The 15043-nt window shown below is 46.5% G+C and overlaps 1 protein-coding gene across 2 annotated transcripts in view; it reads right to left on the reverse strand.

Moving 5' to 3' along the window:
* Window positions 1-15043, reverse strand: part of ATP6V0A2 (ATPase H+ transporting V0 subunit a2) — a 183953-nt gene that overhangs the window by 92135 nt on the left and 76775 nt on the right. For both annotated transcript variants that reach the window (XM_073586095.1, XM_073586096.1), the window contains 3 exons: window positions 5298-5510; window positions 5039-5189; window positions 4730-4869 (listed from right to left, as the gene is read on the reverse strand). In XM_073586095.1, the coding sequence (XP_073442196.1) occupies window positions 4730-4869; window positions 5039-5189; window positions 5298-5510 (504 nt within the window). The remainder of the gene's footprint in view (window positions 1-4729; window positions 4870-5038; window positions 5190-5297; window positions 5511-15043) is intronic.

Genomic DNA, 15043 nt, shown 5'->3' on the forward strand with positions numbered 1-15043 from the left:
CGCGTACCACGCCTGGCGAGGCCATTACGGACCAACTAGGACAACCAGGATCTCATCAATCTTGATCTTCCTGATAACCCTTGGAAGGAATGAAAGTGGGGGAAACAAGCAAGGAAGATGAAATTGACGCCACGGGGGGACCAATGCATCCGCCCCAATGGCCTTTGGATCCCGGGACCAAGCTATGAACTCGGGCACCTTGGCATTTAGCCTTGATGCCATCAGGTCCACATCCGGAGTCCCCCAGCACTGACAAATCTATTGGAAGACCTCCAGAAGAAGTGACCACTCTCCCGAGGCGAGACCCTGATGGCTGAGGAAGTCTTCCGCTTAGTTTTCCACACCCGGGATGTGAACCGCTGAGATGACTGAGTGAATCATCTCGGCCCAGCAGAAAAAGTGTTCCACCTCGAGCATTGCTGTCCTGCTGCGGGTGCCCCCTCGATGATTGTCCGACTGTATTCGGATGGGATGACCTGTCAGAAGGTGATGGAACCACAGCAGGGTCAACCGAATCGCCCGGATTTCCAGAACATTGATCGGAAGACACGCCTCCTGAGGCAACCAGCGCCCCTGGGCAGTGTGATAGCGAAAGACAGCCCCCCAAAACGAAAAGACTGGTGTTGGTGGAGACCACCAGCCATTGAACCGGGAGAAAAAATTTCCCCTGGGTGAGTGAACACCGTAACATCCACCACCTGAGCGCCCGCTTGACCTTCGGAGACAAGCGATAGACAGTCGAGTGAGAATGGGTTCTTGTCCGGAGGTGTAGCTGGGCAAAGGGAAAAGCTTCCATTGCTGCCTTCATCTTGCCCAGGAAACCCATGCCGAATGGTAGGTGTCCAGAGTCTTTCCTAAACGGGATATCTGCTGAGCTGGGACTGGGGAAGATTTGTTAAAGCTTATCAGACAGCACCAGGTGAGAAAGTGTATTCAAGGTGATACGGACGCACTCCGCGCAGACTTGGAAAGACGGCCCCTTGATCAGAAGGTCATCTAGAGTACAGAATGGACATGACAGCCAGGATGACCTTTGTGACCAATCTGGGAGTGGTGGCGAGGCGGAAGGGCAAAGCTGATAACTGGAAATGTTCCTCGCGGATGGCGAAGAGCAGGAACCTTTGGTGAGATGGAAAAATCAGGAAATGAAGATAAGCATCCCAGATGTCGATGGATGCTCGGAACTCCCCCCTTCTCCACTGATGTGATGACAGAGCAGAGGGACTTAATCCTGAAGTGCCGGACAATGACAAACTTGTTTAGGAGCTTCAGATCCAGGATGGCCCGTACCATTCTGTCCTTCTTCGGAACCACAAATAAGTTCAAGTAGAACCCGTCGAACCTCTTGTTTTCTGGGACCGAAATGATGACCCTGTCTTGACGTAAGGAATCGATGGCTCGGTAGAAAGGCTGGGCCCACGCCTCTGATTTGGGGGGGGCGAGAGGCAAAGAACAGTGCCGGAGGACGGGAAGAAAACTATCTTGTATCCGGAAAACACCAGGTCTCTAACCCATTCGTCGTCGATGACAGAGAGCCAGATATGACGAAATAGGAATAGATGACCGAATACTCTGCTGGTGTCGACCGGATAATGCGGCAAGTCATTGAGCAGAGAATCTATGGGACCTGAGTCCTTTAGATTTATATTGCTTGGGTCGGCACCTCCATGACTGGTTGGTCTTACACGAGACCTGGGGACCCCTGTCGTGGTCGCAATGGACAAACGGGAATTGCTGCGAAAGGGCCGGAAACGCGTTTGTTGTTGACGATGAAAAGGTCACATAGTCTTCTGCTTAGGAAGGAATTAACTCTTTTCTCCTGTGGCGTCCGAGATAAGCTGATCCAGCTTCTTTCCAAATAAACAACCGCTCTGGTAGGGCAGAGACGTCAGAAACTTTTTTGGACGCCATTCCCTGAGCCATAGAGCTCGTTAGATGGTGATGGTGTTTGAGGCCGCAAGGGAAGCACAGTTAGAAGAGTCTAGGGATGCGTGCAACAAATAATCCTCAGTCAAGGAGATCTGATTGACCAGGTCTGCTGCTACCGGGGGAAGATCACTATCTTGAATGGTTCTGCTTGGGGTATCTACCCAAGAGACCATAGCTTTAGCTACCCACGCCAAAAGAGGTAGAGAGTGCCGAGCCCGAGGCTTCAAAAATTGAATGGGCAAGGTTCTCTGACAGTCCGTGGGGTCTTTAAGGGAAATCTGTCACCCCATTTTCCCCTATCAGCTGCTGACACCGCCATCAGAGGCTTATCTACAGCATTCTGTAATGCTGTAGATAAGCCCCCGATGAAACCTTTGCAGAGTGGCGTACTATATCCCCGTGGTAATGAAGTCTGGCAGGTGGTACATGAGGTGAAATAAACTGTATGTGCCTTGTTAGCCTTTTTGGATGTCTTAGGGGGTGACAAGATGTACCAAAGTATGACTCAGATTCTCTAATATACTCCAATAGGGAGTGCTGTGCTTTGGAAGCCCCAGAGAATACCTGCAGGGAAGAGCCAACATGGGATTGTGTCTGCCATGGGGTAGAGATCTTACCCAGGTCATGTGCCCAATGAGTGCAGTCCTCCTGGTCCACTGTGCCCCTCTGAAGTGCAGCTGGATCCACTGAATGTATGTGCCAGCACGTGGCGTAAAGATGGCCAAATTGAATATGCCAAGGGGGCATGAATAGGAACACTGTAAGTCTTGCCGTGTGTGAGAAGTGCCAGTTTGGGAAGTTACAGTGGGTGGAGCTACGACCATGATGCCATTAAGTGGGCGGAGCCTCAGCCTTGTGGTCGTAAATAGGCCTAAGACGGGGATTAAATTTATATGGTCGGAGGAAGTGGCACCCAAGAAGGGGGAATAGCACTCAGCCCTCTCTGCAGGAGCCCTCCGCCGAAACTCGGACGCACTCCCATCCCATCTTACCAGTAGTGTGTGTCTCGGCATGGAGCCGCTGCAGTTGAGGAAGCACAAGACCACTTCCAGGGCAGCGGCTTCAGAGTGGACGGTGCAGGAGCCTGCCATCCACACACTCCATGGTCAGAGAGGAAGAGAGGAACCATCCGTCTTCCTTCCATCGCCACTGTTCGTCAGGGGCGATGCAGTGGTGGCAGCACGGACACGGTAAACGCCTCTGGGCATCCAAGGGGTTAACTCCCCGAGGATGCATCAGGGCTGTTGGTCCGGCACATAAAAAGAGCGGGATGAGCATGGATGCAGAGTGGGGGTACATGGAGGCGTCACTCTACGTTCCATCTGTTGTCGGTGTGGTGAGAGCTGTACCCTGAAGGGACCCGTCACCCCTGGAATCTCAGTCATACCCGTAAAACAACGATGCAGGAGGGGGTTCCGTGGAGGCGACATTCCGCGTTCTCGCCTGTTGAAGGTTTGGGGAGAGCAGTACCCTTAAGAGATCTGTTGCCCTTCTGTAATCCTTTGAGCTGTGTATGTGGTCTAGAAAGCAGAGCACATGTGCCTCCTTAGGACACTAAGCGTGAACTGGTTTGGCTAGAGCCAGTGTGTGGGTGTATACTGCAGAGGAGGAGCTAAACTTTTTGTGTTTACTTAGTGTCTGCCTCCTAGTGGCAGCAGCATAACACCCATGGTCCTGTGTCCCCCAATGAGGCGACGGAGAAATACATATATACTAGAGTAAAAGCCAACCCAAGTATAAGCAGAGGCACCTAATTTTGCCACAAAAAATTGGGAAAACTTATTCAATTGAGTATAAGCAGGATATGCATTGTCCACCATCCCTACCCTGGTATGCATGGCTCCCCGTCCTTGTCCTTTAATGCATGGCTCCTTATCCCCCTGCCCTTGTATGCATGGTTCCTATTTTAAAAAAAAAAAACATCCTAGTTACCTTTCCTCAGTGCCCTTGCTGCATCTCGTTCATCTTCCGGCCGAGTGGTCACGTGGCCTCGCTCATAAAGGTAATGAATATTCACTGCACCTTAATGAGCGGGGCCATGTGATCGCTCGGCCAGAAGAGCTGCTGGCGCCGGAACAAACGAGATTGCAGAGAGAGCGTGCTTGGAAGGCAAGTAGAATGTGTGCTGGAAGCCGGCGGCTGTGTCTGTAACTGTGCACGCTATAAGAGAAATGAATATTCACTGCCAGCGCAGTGAACATTCATTTCTCTTTAGCAGCGGGCACAGTTACAGCCGCAGCAGCCGGCTCCTGTGACTAGCTAATCCGCCACTCCCCCTCCCCAGTCATTCAATGACTAGTGTATATGCCGAGGGGGGCGTTTTCAGCAAAAATTCGGCTTATACATGAGTATATACGGTATGTCCCATATATAAAAGTAATTTCTATGGAAAATAATTTTAAAAAGCTTTTGGCGGTCTTTTATATTTTCAACCGATATTAAAAAAAGATAAAATATAAAAATAGCAAACAAATTAAGCCCCGTGTGTCACGGAGAAAAAAAAAAAAAAAAAAGAGGCAAAAATAATTTGAATATCTGCATCAGAAAAAAAATTATAGTGCCTTTAAAAGCACAGATATGACTACACTAAAACATCTCTGTTCAAGAAAAAGAGAATGGGGGAGGCAAATGTAACAGTCAAACTAGTTAATTTTAAAAAAATAAAAATAAAAAGTTTCCCACAAGGAAAAAAAAAAATGAAAAAATGGAGCTTATTCAACGAAAACCTCTCGCTCATGAAGTGAAGATATTTAAGAAAAAGTCTTAGATGCATCAAGCTATAAATAAATGGGCTCCTTACCTCATCTTGCGTGCGCTTTAGTTTTGGACTGTTTTCATAGAGAACCAGAACCAGAGCAAAGAGCGACATCAATAGGCCATGTCCAAAATCTCCGAACATCACAGCAAATAGAAAAGGGAATGTGATAATGGTGTAGGGAGCTGCAATATGAACAGACGCAAATGTTAGTTCTGTCTCTACCCTACGATATTATGACAAAGCTGCCAAGGACTGCGTCTTACAGCTCAGCCATATTCCTATGAACGACGACGAGCTGCAATAGTAGATACAGCTCATGAACAGATATGATGTTGTTTCTAGGAAACATACCTGGATTGACTTCTCGGTAGTTTCCCACACCATAAGCATCTACTATGTTCTGAAAGCCAACGGTGAATTTGTTTGTTCGGATTAATGTTGGAGGGGTGTCATTGCTGGGAATGCAGTTTATGAAGGAGGGGATAGATGCACCACTCTTTCTCTATTAATGAGAACAGATATTCAATGCCGCCACCACTGTACAGATTTTTCAGTAGAATATCAAACAAAACAAAAGAATCAATACTTGGTCTATGATAAAAGTTCTTACCGAGCCTTCCTCAAGAGCTCTTTTGAGGTTCTGGAGATCGGACACAGGACACCAAACTTCGGCAATTAAGCATTTATTAGTGACATCAAAACTACAAAAATTCAGCACATGGTAAATCGCTTTCATCTTCTTGACCTGAATAACCCACTTATAGACTGACTCCGATGCCTTGAAGAGAACTTGTCTCAAATAATCCTCTGTCTGGTTAATCACCTACATGAAGTTGAAAGTACAGACACTTAATAACGTAAACTTGAAAATACAGCAGAATCCAACCTCAAGAAGGGGATGGTAGCTTTTCTTTTATAACCACCACTGCAGACTATTCTACACTGGGATTACCAAAGCCCAACTCCACAGTGCCAAGAGTTTGATTTGATCTTGTACTGATGAGGGTTAAGGAGCTTGAAACATATTACATATCTATGGTTAGTATTGCCCCTCAACTCTGTAACTATACTACTCTTAATAAGGCTCTCAGTGTGAAAAACAAGATAATCTTGTAGTTATGATACCTCTTAAATGGGTGACAAAAATAAAATAAATGATGCTACAAAGCAAGCTTTCAGGACTTCTTAGGTCCCTTCCTCAGGCATGGTATAAGAAAGATTCTGAAGAAACACATATATCCACAAACAAACAGCAAAAAAAAAAAAAAAGAGGGGCATGGTATAATAAATGAAAATTTACATAACCAACCAACCTGAGCTCAGAGAGTAAATCCTTAAGTGTATTAGATTATTGGTGTGAAAGTTTTATAGTCCCAGTATCCAAGTAAGATTAGAGGCCTGGTGCCCTAAATTTCTTTGTAGCAGATTCCTCATATTCTGTAGTGAGTCATAAATCCTTCTGACAGATTTAGTCCTGTGTGGATGGAATCAAAGACTTTAATAAGTTTGTATTCCCAAGCCATGCAATGTTTTTGTGTTTTATAACTGCCTTTTAATATGACAACTTTCATATTGTTTATGTTGTGTCCTGGCCCACAGAAATGTTTGGCCACCGGTAAATGGGTTTTTCTATCTTTAATAGTGTGGCAATGAGATCTCATCCTTGCTCTCAGTTTCTGTCCTGTTTCTCCCACATAGAGGCCCCCAATAGGACAGAGTCCACAGAATTAAGTACAACACATTGGAAGAGGAACATGTGAATGTCCCGAGAATCTTATAGTACCGATGTTGGGAATCGGTATCCTGTCTTTGGTCTCAACATGAGTGCAGGTTTCGTGTAATACTGTATGTCCGTCAGCTGTCTGTGTGCTTCTTTAAATTTTGTCAGTTGTATTCACAAGGACTATAGCAAAACTTTTATCTACAGGCTCAATCAAGACATTGGTGTATCGGAAACCAATTGACCATCCCACATACCTCAGATGGGACAGTTTCTACCCGAAACACATTAAAAAGTCCATCATCTACAGCCAGTCCCTTAGATATAATCATATCTGTTCTAGACCAACGGATCAAGATGAACACTTAACACTCATGTGCCTCCAGGGGAGAATTCGGTGGTCTTAATTTGCACAAGCTTTTCCGCAGTCCCTGCAGCGTTACTGGCAGCGCTGCCAATCAGTGTGCCCCTGCAGCCGTCACAAAAGAGGCTGCATAAATCATCATGGCCCCTGAGATTAGAAGGGCGCTTCTCATTCAGGACAATAAGCGCCAGGAGCGTGGGCGGCAGCTCTCGCGGTGGGCGGCGCCATGCAAATTGCAGCCTAGTCTAGTTAAAAGCTGGAAGCTAAATTTTTGTAGCCTGCTGGCTGAAAAGGGGGGCCGCGACAGGGCACAGAACGACCGCTGCTGGTACTGGGCCAGCGCTCCCTCCCCCCTCCCAGGGACCAGGACTCGCTGCCTCTGTGTGCGGAGTATCATGCAGAGGGACGCGCTGGCAGCCGACCTCATACTCACGGAGATGATGCAGCAAAGCCGGAGTTGTGCTGCTCTTAAAAGGTATATACCGCAATCCATACTCCTTTTTGGAAGTGCATTGAGCAGCAGGGTGGTTTGCTGGTAAAAGGGAAAAAAAATTTCTTTTAAATCTTCTGCCTGAGCGAGTGTGAATGCGAACTGTGGTAAGTGTGTGACTTGTGATTCAGTGAATTTGGATTCAGGGAGTTTCCAAGGGAGGCATTACTGAATTGCTGTTATATTTTATTTAAACTTATTTATTTTTGCTTATCTTTTCTGTCTGGTGCAATCCCCATTAGGATTTACTCCACTATTGCCAATGCCATCCAGTGTACGTCTTGCCGCATGTATGAAATCCTTGAACAGCCGGTCGAGGGTGCATACTGCTGTGCGACATGTGAGCAAGTTGTGCATTTGGAAGCCCAGATACTGGATCTAAATGTGCAGCTGGCAACACGGAGATCCATAGACAATAAGTTTGCTAAGTTGGCAGATGAGGGGAGTGACAGTGCATGAGTAGCACTGCGGCAGCAAGGCATGTCCTCTGAAAGCCGGAGGAGTGTCTGCTCCAGTAAGGGGGGAAATAGGAGAGCAGGGCAGGCCAGACAGGTGCTGGTAGTGGGGGACTCAATTATTAGGGGAACAGATAGGGCAATCTGTCACAGACAGGGATCGTCGAACGGTGTGCTGCCTACCTGGCGCTCGAGTCCGACACATCGCTGATTGGGTTGACAGATTACTGGGAGGGGCTGGTGAGGATCCAGCGGTCATGGTGCATATTGGCACAAATGACAAAGTTAGAGGCAGGTGGAAGGTTAAATTATAGGCCAGTAAGTTTAACCTCAACTGTGGGTAAAATCCTGGAAGGTTTTCTAAGAGATACTATATTGGAGTATGTGAAGAAGAATAACCTCATGACCCAATATCAACATGGGTTTACAAGCGACCGTTCCTGTCAGACTAATCTGACAAGCCTTTATGAAGAGTTAAGTTCTGGACTGCACCAAGGGAATGCAGTGGACGTGGTGTACATGGACTTTTCAAAAGCTTTTGATACAGTGCCACACAAAAGGTTGATACATAAAATGAGAACAATGGGGATAGGGGAAAATATGTGTAGGTGGGTTAAGAGCTGGCTCAGGGATAGGAAACAAAGGGTGGTTATTAATGGAGCACACTCGGACTGGGTCACGGTTAGCAGTGGGGTACCACAGGGGTCAGTATTGGGCCCGCTTCTTTTTAACATTTATTAATGACCTTGTACAGATGACACTAAACGCTGCAGGGTAATCAATACAGAGGAGGACAATTTTATATTACAGGAGAATTTATGTAAACTAGAAGCTTGGGCTGATAAATGGCAAATGAGCTTTAATGTGGATAAATGTAAGGTCATGCACTTGGGTAGAACAAACAAGATGAAGATGTATAATTATGTGCTTAATTGTAAAACACTGGGCAAAACTGTCACTGAAAAAGACCTGGGTGTATGGGTGACGACAAACACATTTAGTGGCCAGTGTCAGGCAGCTGCTGCAAAGGCAAATAAAATAATGGGATGCATTAAAAGAGGCATAGATGCTCATGAGGAGAACATAATTTCACCTCTATATAAGTCACTAGTGCGACCACATTTAGAATACTGCATACAATTCTGGTCTCCGGTGTATAAGAAAGACATAGTTGAACTGGAGCGGGTGCAGAGAAGAGCTACCAAGGTTATTAGGGAACTGGGGGGTCTGCAATACCAAGACAGATTATTACACTTGGGGTTATTTAGCTTGGAAAATCCAAGGCTTTAGGGGTGATCTTATTACAATGTATAAATATATGCGGCAACAGTACAAAGACCTTTCTAATGATCTTTTTAATCTTAGACCTGTGACGGGGACAAGAGGGCATCCTCTACGTCTGGAGGAAAGAAGGTTTAAGCATAATCACAGACGCGGATTCTTTACTGTAAGAGCAGTGAGACTATGGAACTCTCTGCCTTATGATGCTGTAATGAGTGATTCCCTACTAAAATTTAAGAAGGGCCTGGATGCCTTTCTTGAAAAGCATAATATTACAGGGTATATACACTAGATTCCTTAATATTGTGCTTATCCAGGGAGCTAGTCTGATTGCCGTATGTGAAGTCGGGAAGGAATTTTTTTCCCCAACGTGAAGCTTACTGTTTGCCACATGGGGTTTTTTGCCTTCCTCTGGATCAACATGTTAGGGCAGGTTAGGATAGGATATGGGTTGAACTAGATGGACTTTAAGTCTTTCTTCAACCTTAATTACTATGTTACTACAGACAGGGGGATGGAAAGGACCCTTCTGTCCATCCGTCGTCCGCCTGACGCAGTGGGGCTGTAGAACGCCATTAGATGGGGACCTCTGTCCAACGCTGAAACCAGGTCAGTTGTCCGGCTATAGGTTTGGGCCCAGGAGTGGAAACATGAAGGCGACACTTCATGTGCTCGCCTTTTGCAAGGGTGGGGAGATCGGGACTATGAAGGAACCGTCTCCCCAAAGTGAGATCAGGCATGCCCCAGTCGTCGCAGGAGAGGGTACGGGGAGGTATACTCCGCGTTCTCGCCTGTTGATAGTTCTGGGGAGAACGGACCCTTGAAAGGATCCGTCGCCCCCTTCACTCCGTTAATTAAAAAATAAAAATTTGTAGAAAAAAAAATTGAAAATAAAAACTTTGGGGTCTGAAACCAGACCCAAGTGCCTTCTACAGACACTAAGCAAGAACTAGTTCAATCTGAGCCAGCAGAAGGGTATATACTTCAGTGGAGTTAATGTTATGTTCGCTTAGTGTCCTCCTAGTGGCAGCAGCATAACACCCATTGTCCTGTGTCCCCCAATGAGTCGTTGGAGAAAAGACATTACTAAATCAAGGCTACCACCCCACCTCTATTCATGATCAGATCATTAGAGCCAAAAGGATCTCTAGAAGTTAATTACCGTATTTTTCGCTTTATAAGACGCTCCGGATTATAAGACGCACCCCAAATTTTGAGGAGAAAAATAGGGAAAAAACTTTTTTTTAATAAAATGGTGGTGCTTCTAATAATCCAGGTGTCTTATTGCTTATCGGGGGTGGTGGGAAGTGGGGTCCCAGGGTTTGCTGCTGGAAGAGGTAGGAGTGGAACGTTGCTACTAGGATGAGGGGGTGTATTGATGTGCATGTGTCTGATGCTGCCGCTGTGCTATGTCCCCAGTGTTGCCGTCATCGTGCTATGTACCTGGTGCTGCTGCCCGCTCTGTCCCCCGATGCTGCCACCGCGCTCTGTACCGGGTGCTGCCGGGTGATGTCGCCGCTGAGCTCTGTCCCGAGATCTCCATCTGCGCTTGCGTGGCGGCCATTTTCCCGGAAGAAATCCACCACACAGTGCATTGCAAGCATGGATGGAACGGCAGAGCCCCCCACGCAGCACGGGACAGAGTGCAGCGGCAAACACCGGGGGACAGAGCACGGCGGAGGCAGCACCCAGCCGCACCGGGGGACAGAGCGCGGCGGCGGCAAGCACCGGACACCCGCAGCGGCAGCACAAAAAAAGGTATAGCTGCATTGTAAGACGCACCCCTATTTTCCCCCCAAACGACAACGATATGAACTTGTCAGGATCGCTGGTGTGTCGCTACATGATCGCTGGTGAGCTGCCAAACAGACAGCTTCACCAGCGATCAGGACAGCGACACGCGGGTAACAAGCGACACACGTCGCTTAGTTACCCACTGTGTACCTTAGTTACCAGCACGGTGGTGCAGGGAGCTGGTAACCAGGGTACACATCGGGTTTCTAAGCGCCGCGCGGCGCTTAGAAACCCGCTGTCTACCTTGGTTACCAGCTCCAGCTCGCTGGTCTCCCGCCTTCCACACGCAGCGATGCGTGCTGGCCAGCGGGAGACCAGCGATCAAAAAAATGTCCTGGCCATTCGAGCACGATCAGCGATACCTGGCAGGGGGGCCGGTCACTGATAAGTGTCACACACAGCGATCTTGCTGGTGAGATCGCTGTTGCGTCACAAAACTTGTGATCTCGCTGTGTGTGACGGGGGGCTTTAAGGTATTGTCACACTTAACGATGCACCAGCGATCCCGACCAGCGATATGACGCGGTCAGGATCGCTGGTGCATCGCTAAGTGGTCGCTAGTGAGCTGCCAAACAGACAGATCTCACCAGCGACATAGCAGCGGTCGGGGGTCGTTCCTTACCTGTCAAACGAGGCGATCCTGAAGTCCTCCCGCCCGCGTTCACGCGTCGCTCGTCGGCGCCACAGGAAGCCCAGCAGGAAGCTGACGACGAGAAACGGCCCAGGACGTTCTCGCGCGATCAGCGATAACCAGCGGGTGAGCCGGTCGGAGGCAAGTATCACACATAGCAATATCGCTGCTACGTCACAAAAAACAGTGACGTTATAGCGATATTGCTAGCGATATCGCTTAAGCGGGAGTCACACATAGCAATCTCGCTAGCGAGATCGCTGCTGAGGCACAACTTTTGTGACACAACAGCGATCTCACCAGCGAGATTGGTGTGTGTGACAACGATCAGCGACCGGCCCCCCTGCCGGTATCGCTGATCGCTGCAAGAAAAATCTGGACATATTTTTCGTCGCTGGTCTCCCGCTGGCCAGTACGCATTGCTGCGTGTGACAGGCAGGAAACCAGCAATCAGCTGTAAAAAATAATAAAAAAAAAATAAAAAATATTGTTATTCTCACCTTCCGACGTCCCGCGCAACATTCCCGCCTCTCTCCACGCTCCCGGTCCCAGTGATCCTTTGCACGAATGACCGCGAGACGTCGCGCTGCCGCGAGACCGTGACATTCTCGCGGTCATTCTCGCAAAGGATTACTGGGACCGGAGCGTGGAGAGAGGCGGGATGGCTGCGCGGAACGTCGGAAGGTGAGAATAACAATATTTTTTATTTTAATTCTATTTTTTTACAGGGATATGGCATCAGCGCTAACGAACACAGCGATGCCGGGCGCTCGGCATCGCTGTGCTGATCGCTGGTGAAGCTGTCTGTTTGACAGCTCACCAGCGATCACATAGCGACTTACCAGCGATCCTGACACGTTGATATCGTTGTCGGGATCGCTGGTAAGTCGCCATGTGTGACTCCAGCTTTAGTGTGACAGGCCCTCTAGACTATAAAACTTTCACACCACTAATCTAATCCAATTAAGGATTTAATCTCTGAGCTCAGTTTATTTATTTAAATGTTCATCTATTATACCATGCCCCTTTTTTTTTCTTTTTTTGCTGTTTGTTTGTATACCATGCCTGAGGAAGGGACCTAAGATGTCCCGAAAGCTTGCTTTGTAACATCATTTATTTTATTTTGTTAGCTGTTAAAGAGGTATCATAACTACAAGATTATCTTGTTTTTCACATTGAGAGCATTATTTTTTCAACTGGCTAACGCGGTACCAAACCCATTTTTTTCTTTATACTACTCTTCTAACATGTATCAGCTTATGTGCGAATTACAGATAAACCTACAGGAAGATTTTTTTAACATACTTCAATATAATAAGAATCTTACAGATTGTAAGGTTGTGGAGCAGGACCTTCACTCCTCCTCTAACTGTTGGGACTATGTTTTAGATTGTAATGTCTTTATTCCCTGTACATGTTCCCATCTAATAGTAAAGTGCTGCGGAATATGCTGGCACAAGGAGATAAGTATTGGAGAAGTGGAGGGCACCGCTCATAAATTTCAAAACAAGAGGGCTCACTAAGGGCCTGGAAAAAACATGGCATAGAAGAGCAAGAAAATATGTCACCATCATATATCAATGGATTTGGGACTCTCTCTATTGCTCTTTTGGACTTTATCTGAACACTATTTTGATACAGAATTATCCCATGTGATTTCTGCAGAATCCTTGAGGAGTCTTCAGCTTATGAAAGGTTATTCTATATGTTGGCCCTATGGCTTTTCTAATATGACCTTGTATTCCTGCCAGCCATAATGAATATCATGTTCATGAGCAAAGAATTATTATAGCTTACGTGTTTCTTTGTCCTTTAGGTTCTTGAATATAGACTCTTGTGATATTTTATCCAGATTAGGGTTAATGGGACCATATAACATTATTCTGATCACTCAGTTTTTTTCCCCTCTTTATGGGGTTAATTTCCTCATTTTCTCGTATATGTGCATTACCATATGGGACCCATTACTTGTGACCCTTCTTTCCTATAACTGCTTCATGTGAGAGCCTTCACTGCTGGCTTTGACCTATTTGGACTCTTCCAAAAAACATCTTTTTTAAAAAATATCTTGGCCTTTTTGGACTGATAGTATGAATAATAAAAATAAAAGGGTTTTTTTATAAAAAAAAAATCACAAGTCTATTTGTGATTGTTGCGTATATCATACCCCTTCCTGCGAACATCTGTTAATACGGTTTTATGATTCTACTTTTGAACACTATTAAATTTGTGTTTATAGCTGCTCTTTGCAAGAACGATTGTGGGGGATGGTTCCTAAGAATCTGTAGTCCATATCTATTGCACTCCATTTGAACATGTGACTTTGGGCATTTCATCCGTTCCATGTATGATATACTTTTTTTTTTTTTTTGAGAATGACGCGGTTATCTTTGATATACCTGTTTCTGCACCATGAGAGAGGTTTTATATATATATATATATATATATATACCGGGTGAGTCATAAAGGACGGATGTATTTGAAGTGGCTATAACTCACCACCAGGTGGAGGTAGAGATGTGCGGGAGGCGGGGTTATGTTTGTGAGGTGAAAGCATTGTTTTTATTTTAGTTTCAGTTTAAGCTATGGTGCCGTGGACGATAGAACATCGCGTTTTTGCGTACGACAGTTTTGTCAAGAATAATGAGTGTATCACAGCCATTCAGCGTGAGTTTCGGCGTCATTTCAATATTCACAGAAATCAAGCTGTTCCCGCTCGTAACACTATCCTACGTTGGGTTGAAGCACTCCGTACACGAGGTACACTAATGAACAAACGACCACCGGGGGCTCCACGAACGGCACGTACCCCTGAAAATGTGGAACGCGTCAGGCAAGCCATGCTGCATAGTCCGAGTCGATCTGCTCGGAAACATTCTTTAGAACTTGCCCTCAGTAATCGTACAGTAAGGCGTATTTTGCATTTAGACCTGCATTTCCACCCCTATAAATTGGCCATTGTGCAACAGTTGGAGCGCGGGGATTACGCAGCGCGACTGAAGTTCGCACATGAGATGGAAGCAATTATTGAGCAAAACGACAACCTTATTTTATTCATGAGTGATGAAGCTCATTTCCATGTCAATGGCATGGTTAATCAGCAGAACTGCCGTTATTGGGCCTATGAAAATCCGAAAGAATTACATGAACGACCGCTGCACAGCCCTAAGGTAACGGTGTGGTGCGCTATGGGCAAATATGGCGTGATCGGTCCGTACTTTTTCGAAGGCGATAATGGCAATACTGTTACCGTGAACTCACAACGTTATATCGCCATGATAAATAACTTCTTTGTTCCTGAGTTATGACGGCAACATATCCCCATCTCTAGTGTGTGGTTTCAACAAGATGGGGCAACGGCCCACACAGCCGGAGCAACAATGAACGTTCTTCGCCCTCTCTTCCCTGGTCGCATCATTTCCAGGTTTGGCGATATTAATTGGCCTCCTAGGTCCCCAGACCTGTCCATGTGCGATTATTACTTATGGGGTCACCTCAAATCACGTGTATACAAGCTTAAGCCTCGATCATTACAAGAACTGAAGGAAGCTATTCGAGTGGAAGTTGCCCAAATCGACAGAGTTGTGTTGGAACGTGTTGATGCCAACTTCCAAGAACGCC

This window comes from Dendrobates tinctorius, unplaced genomic scaffold (assembly GCF_039654945.1).
Source record: "Dendrobates tinctorius isolate UK_male_01 unplaced genomic scaffold, ASM3965494v1 ptg000090l, whole genome shotgun sequence".
Classification (NCBI taxonomy): Eukaryota; Metazoa; Chordata; class Amphibia; order Anura; family Dendrobatidae; genus Dendrobates; species Dendrobates tinctorius.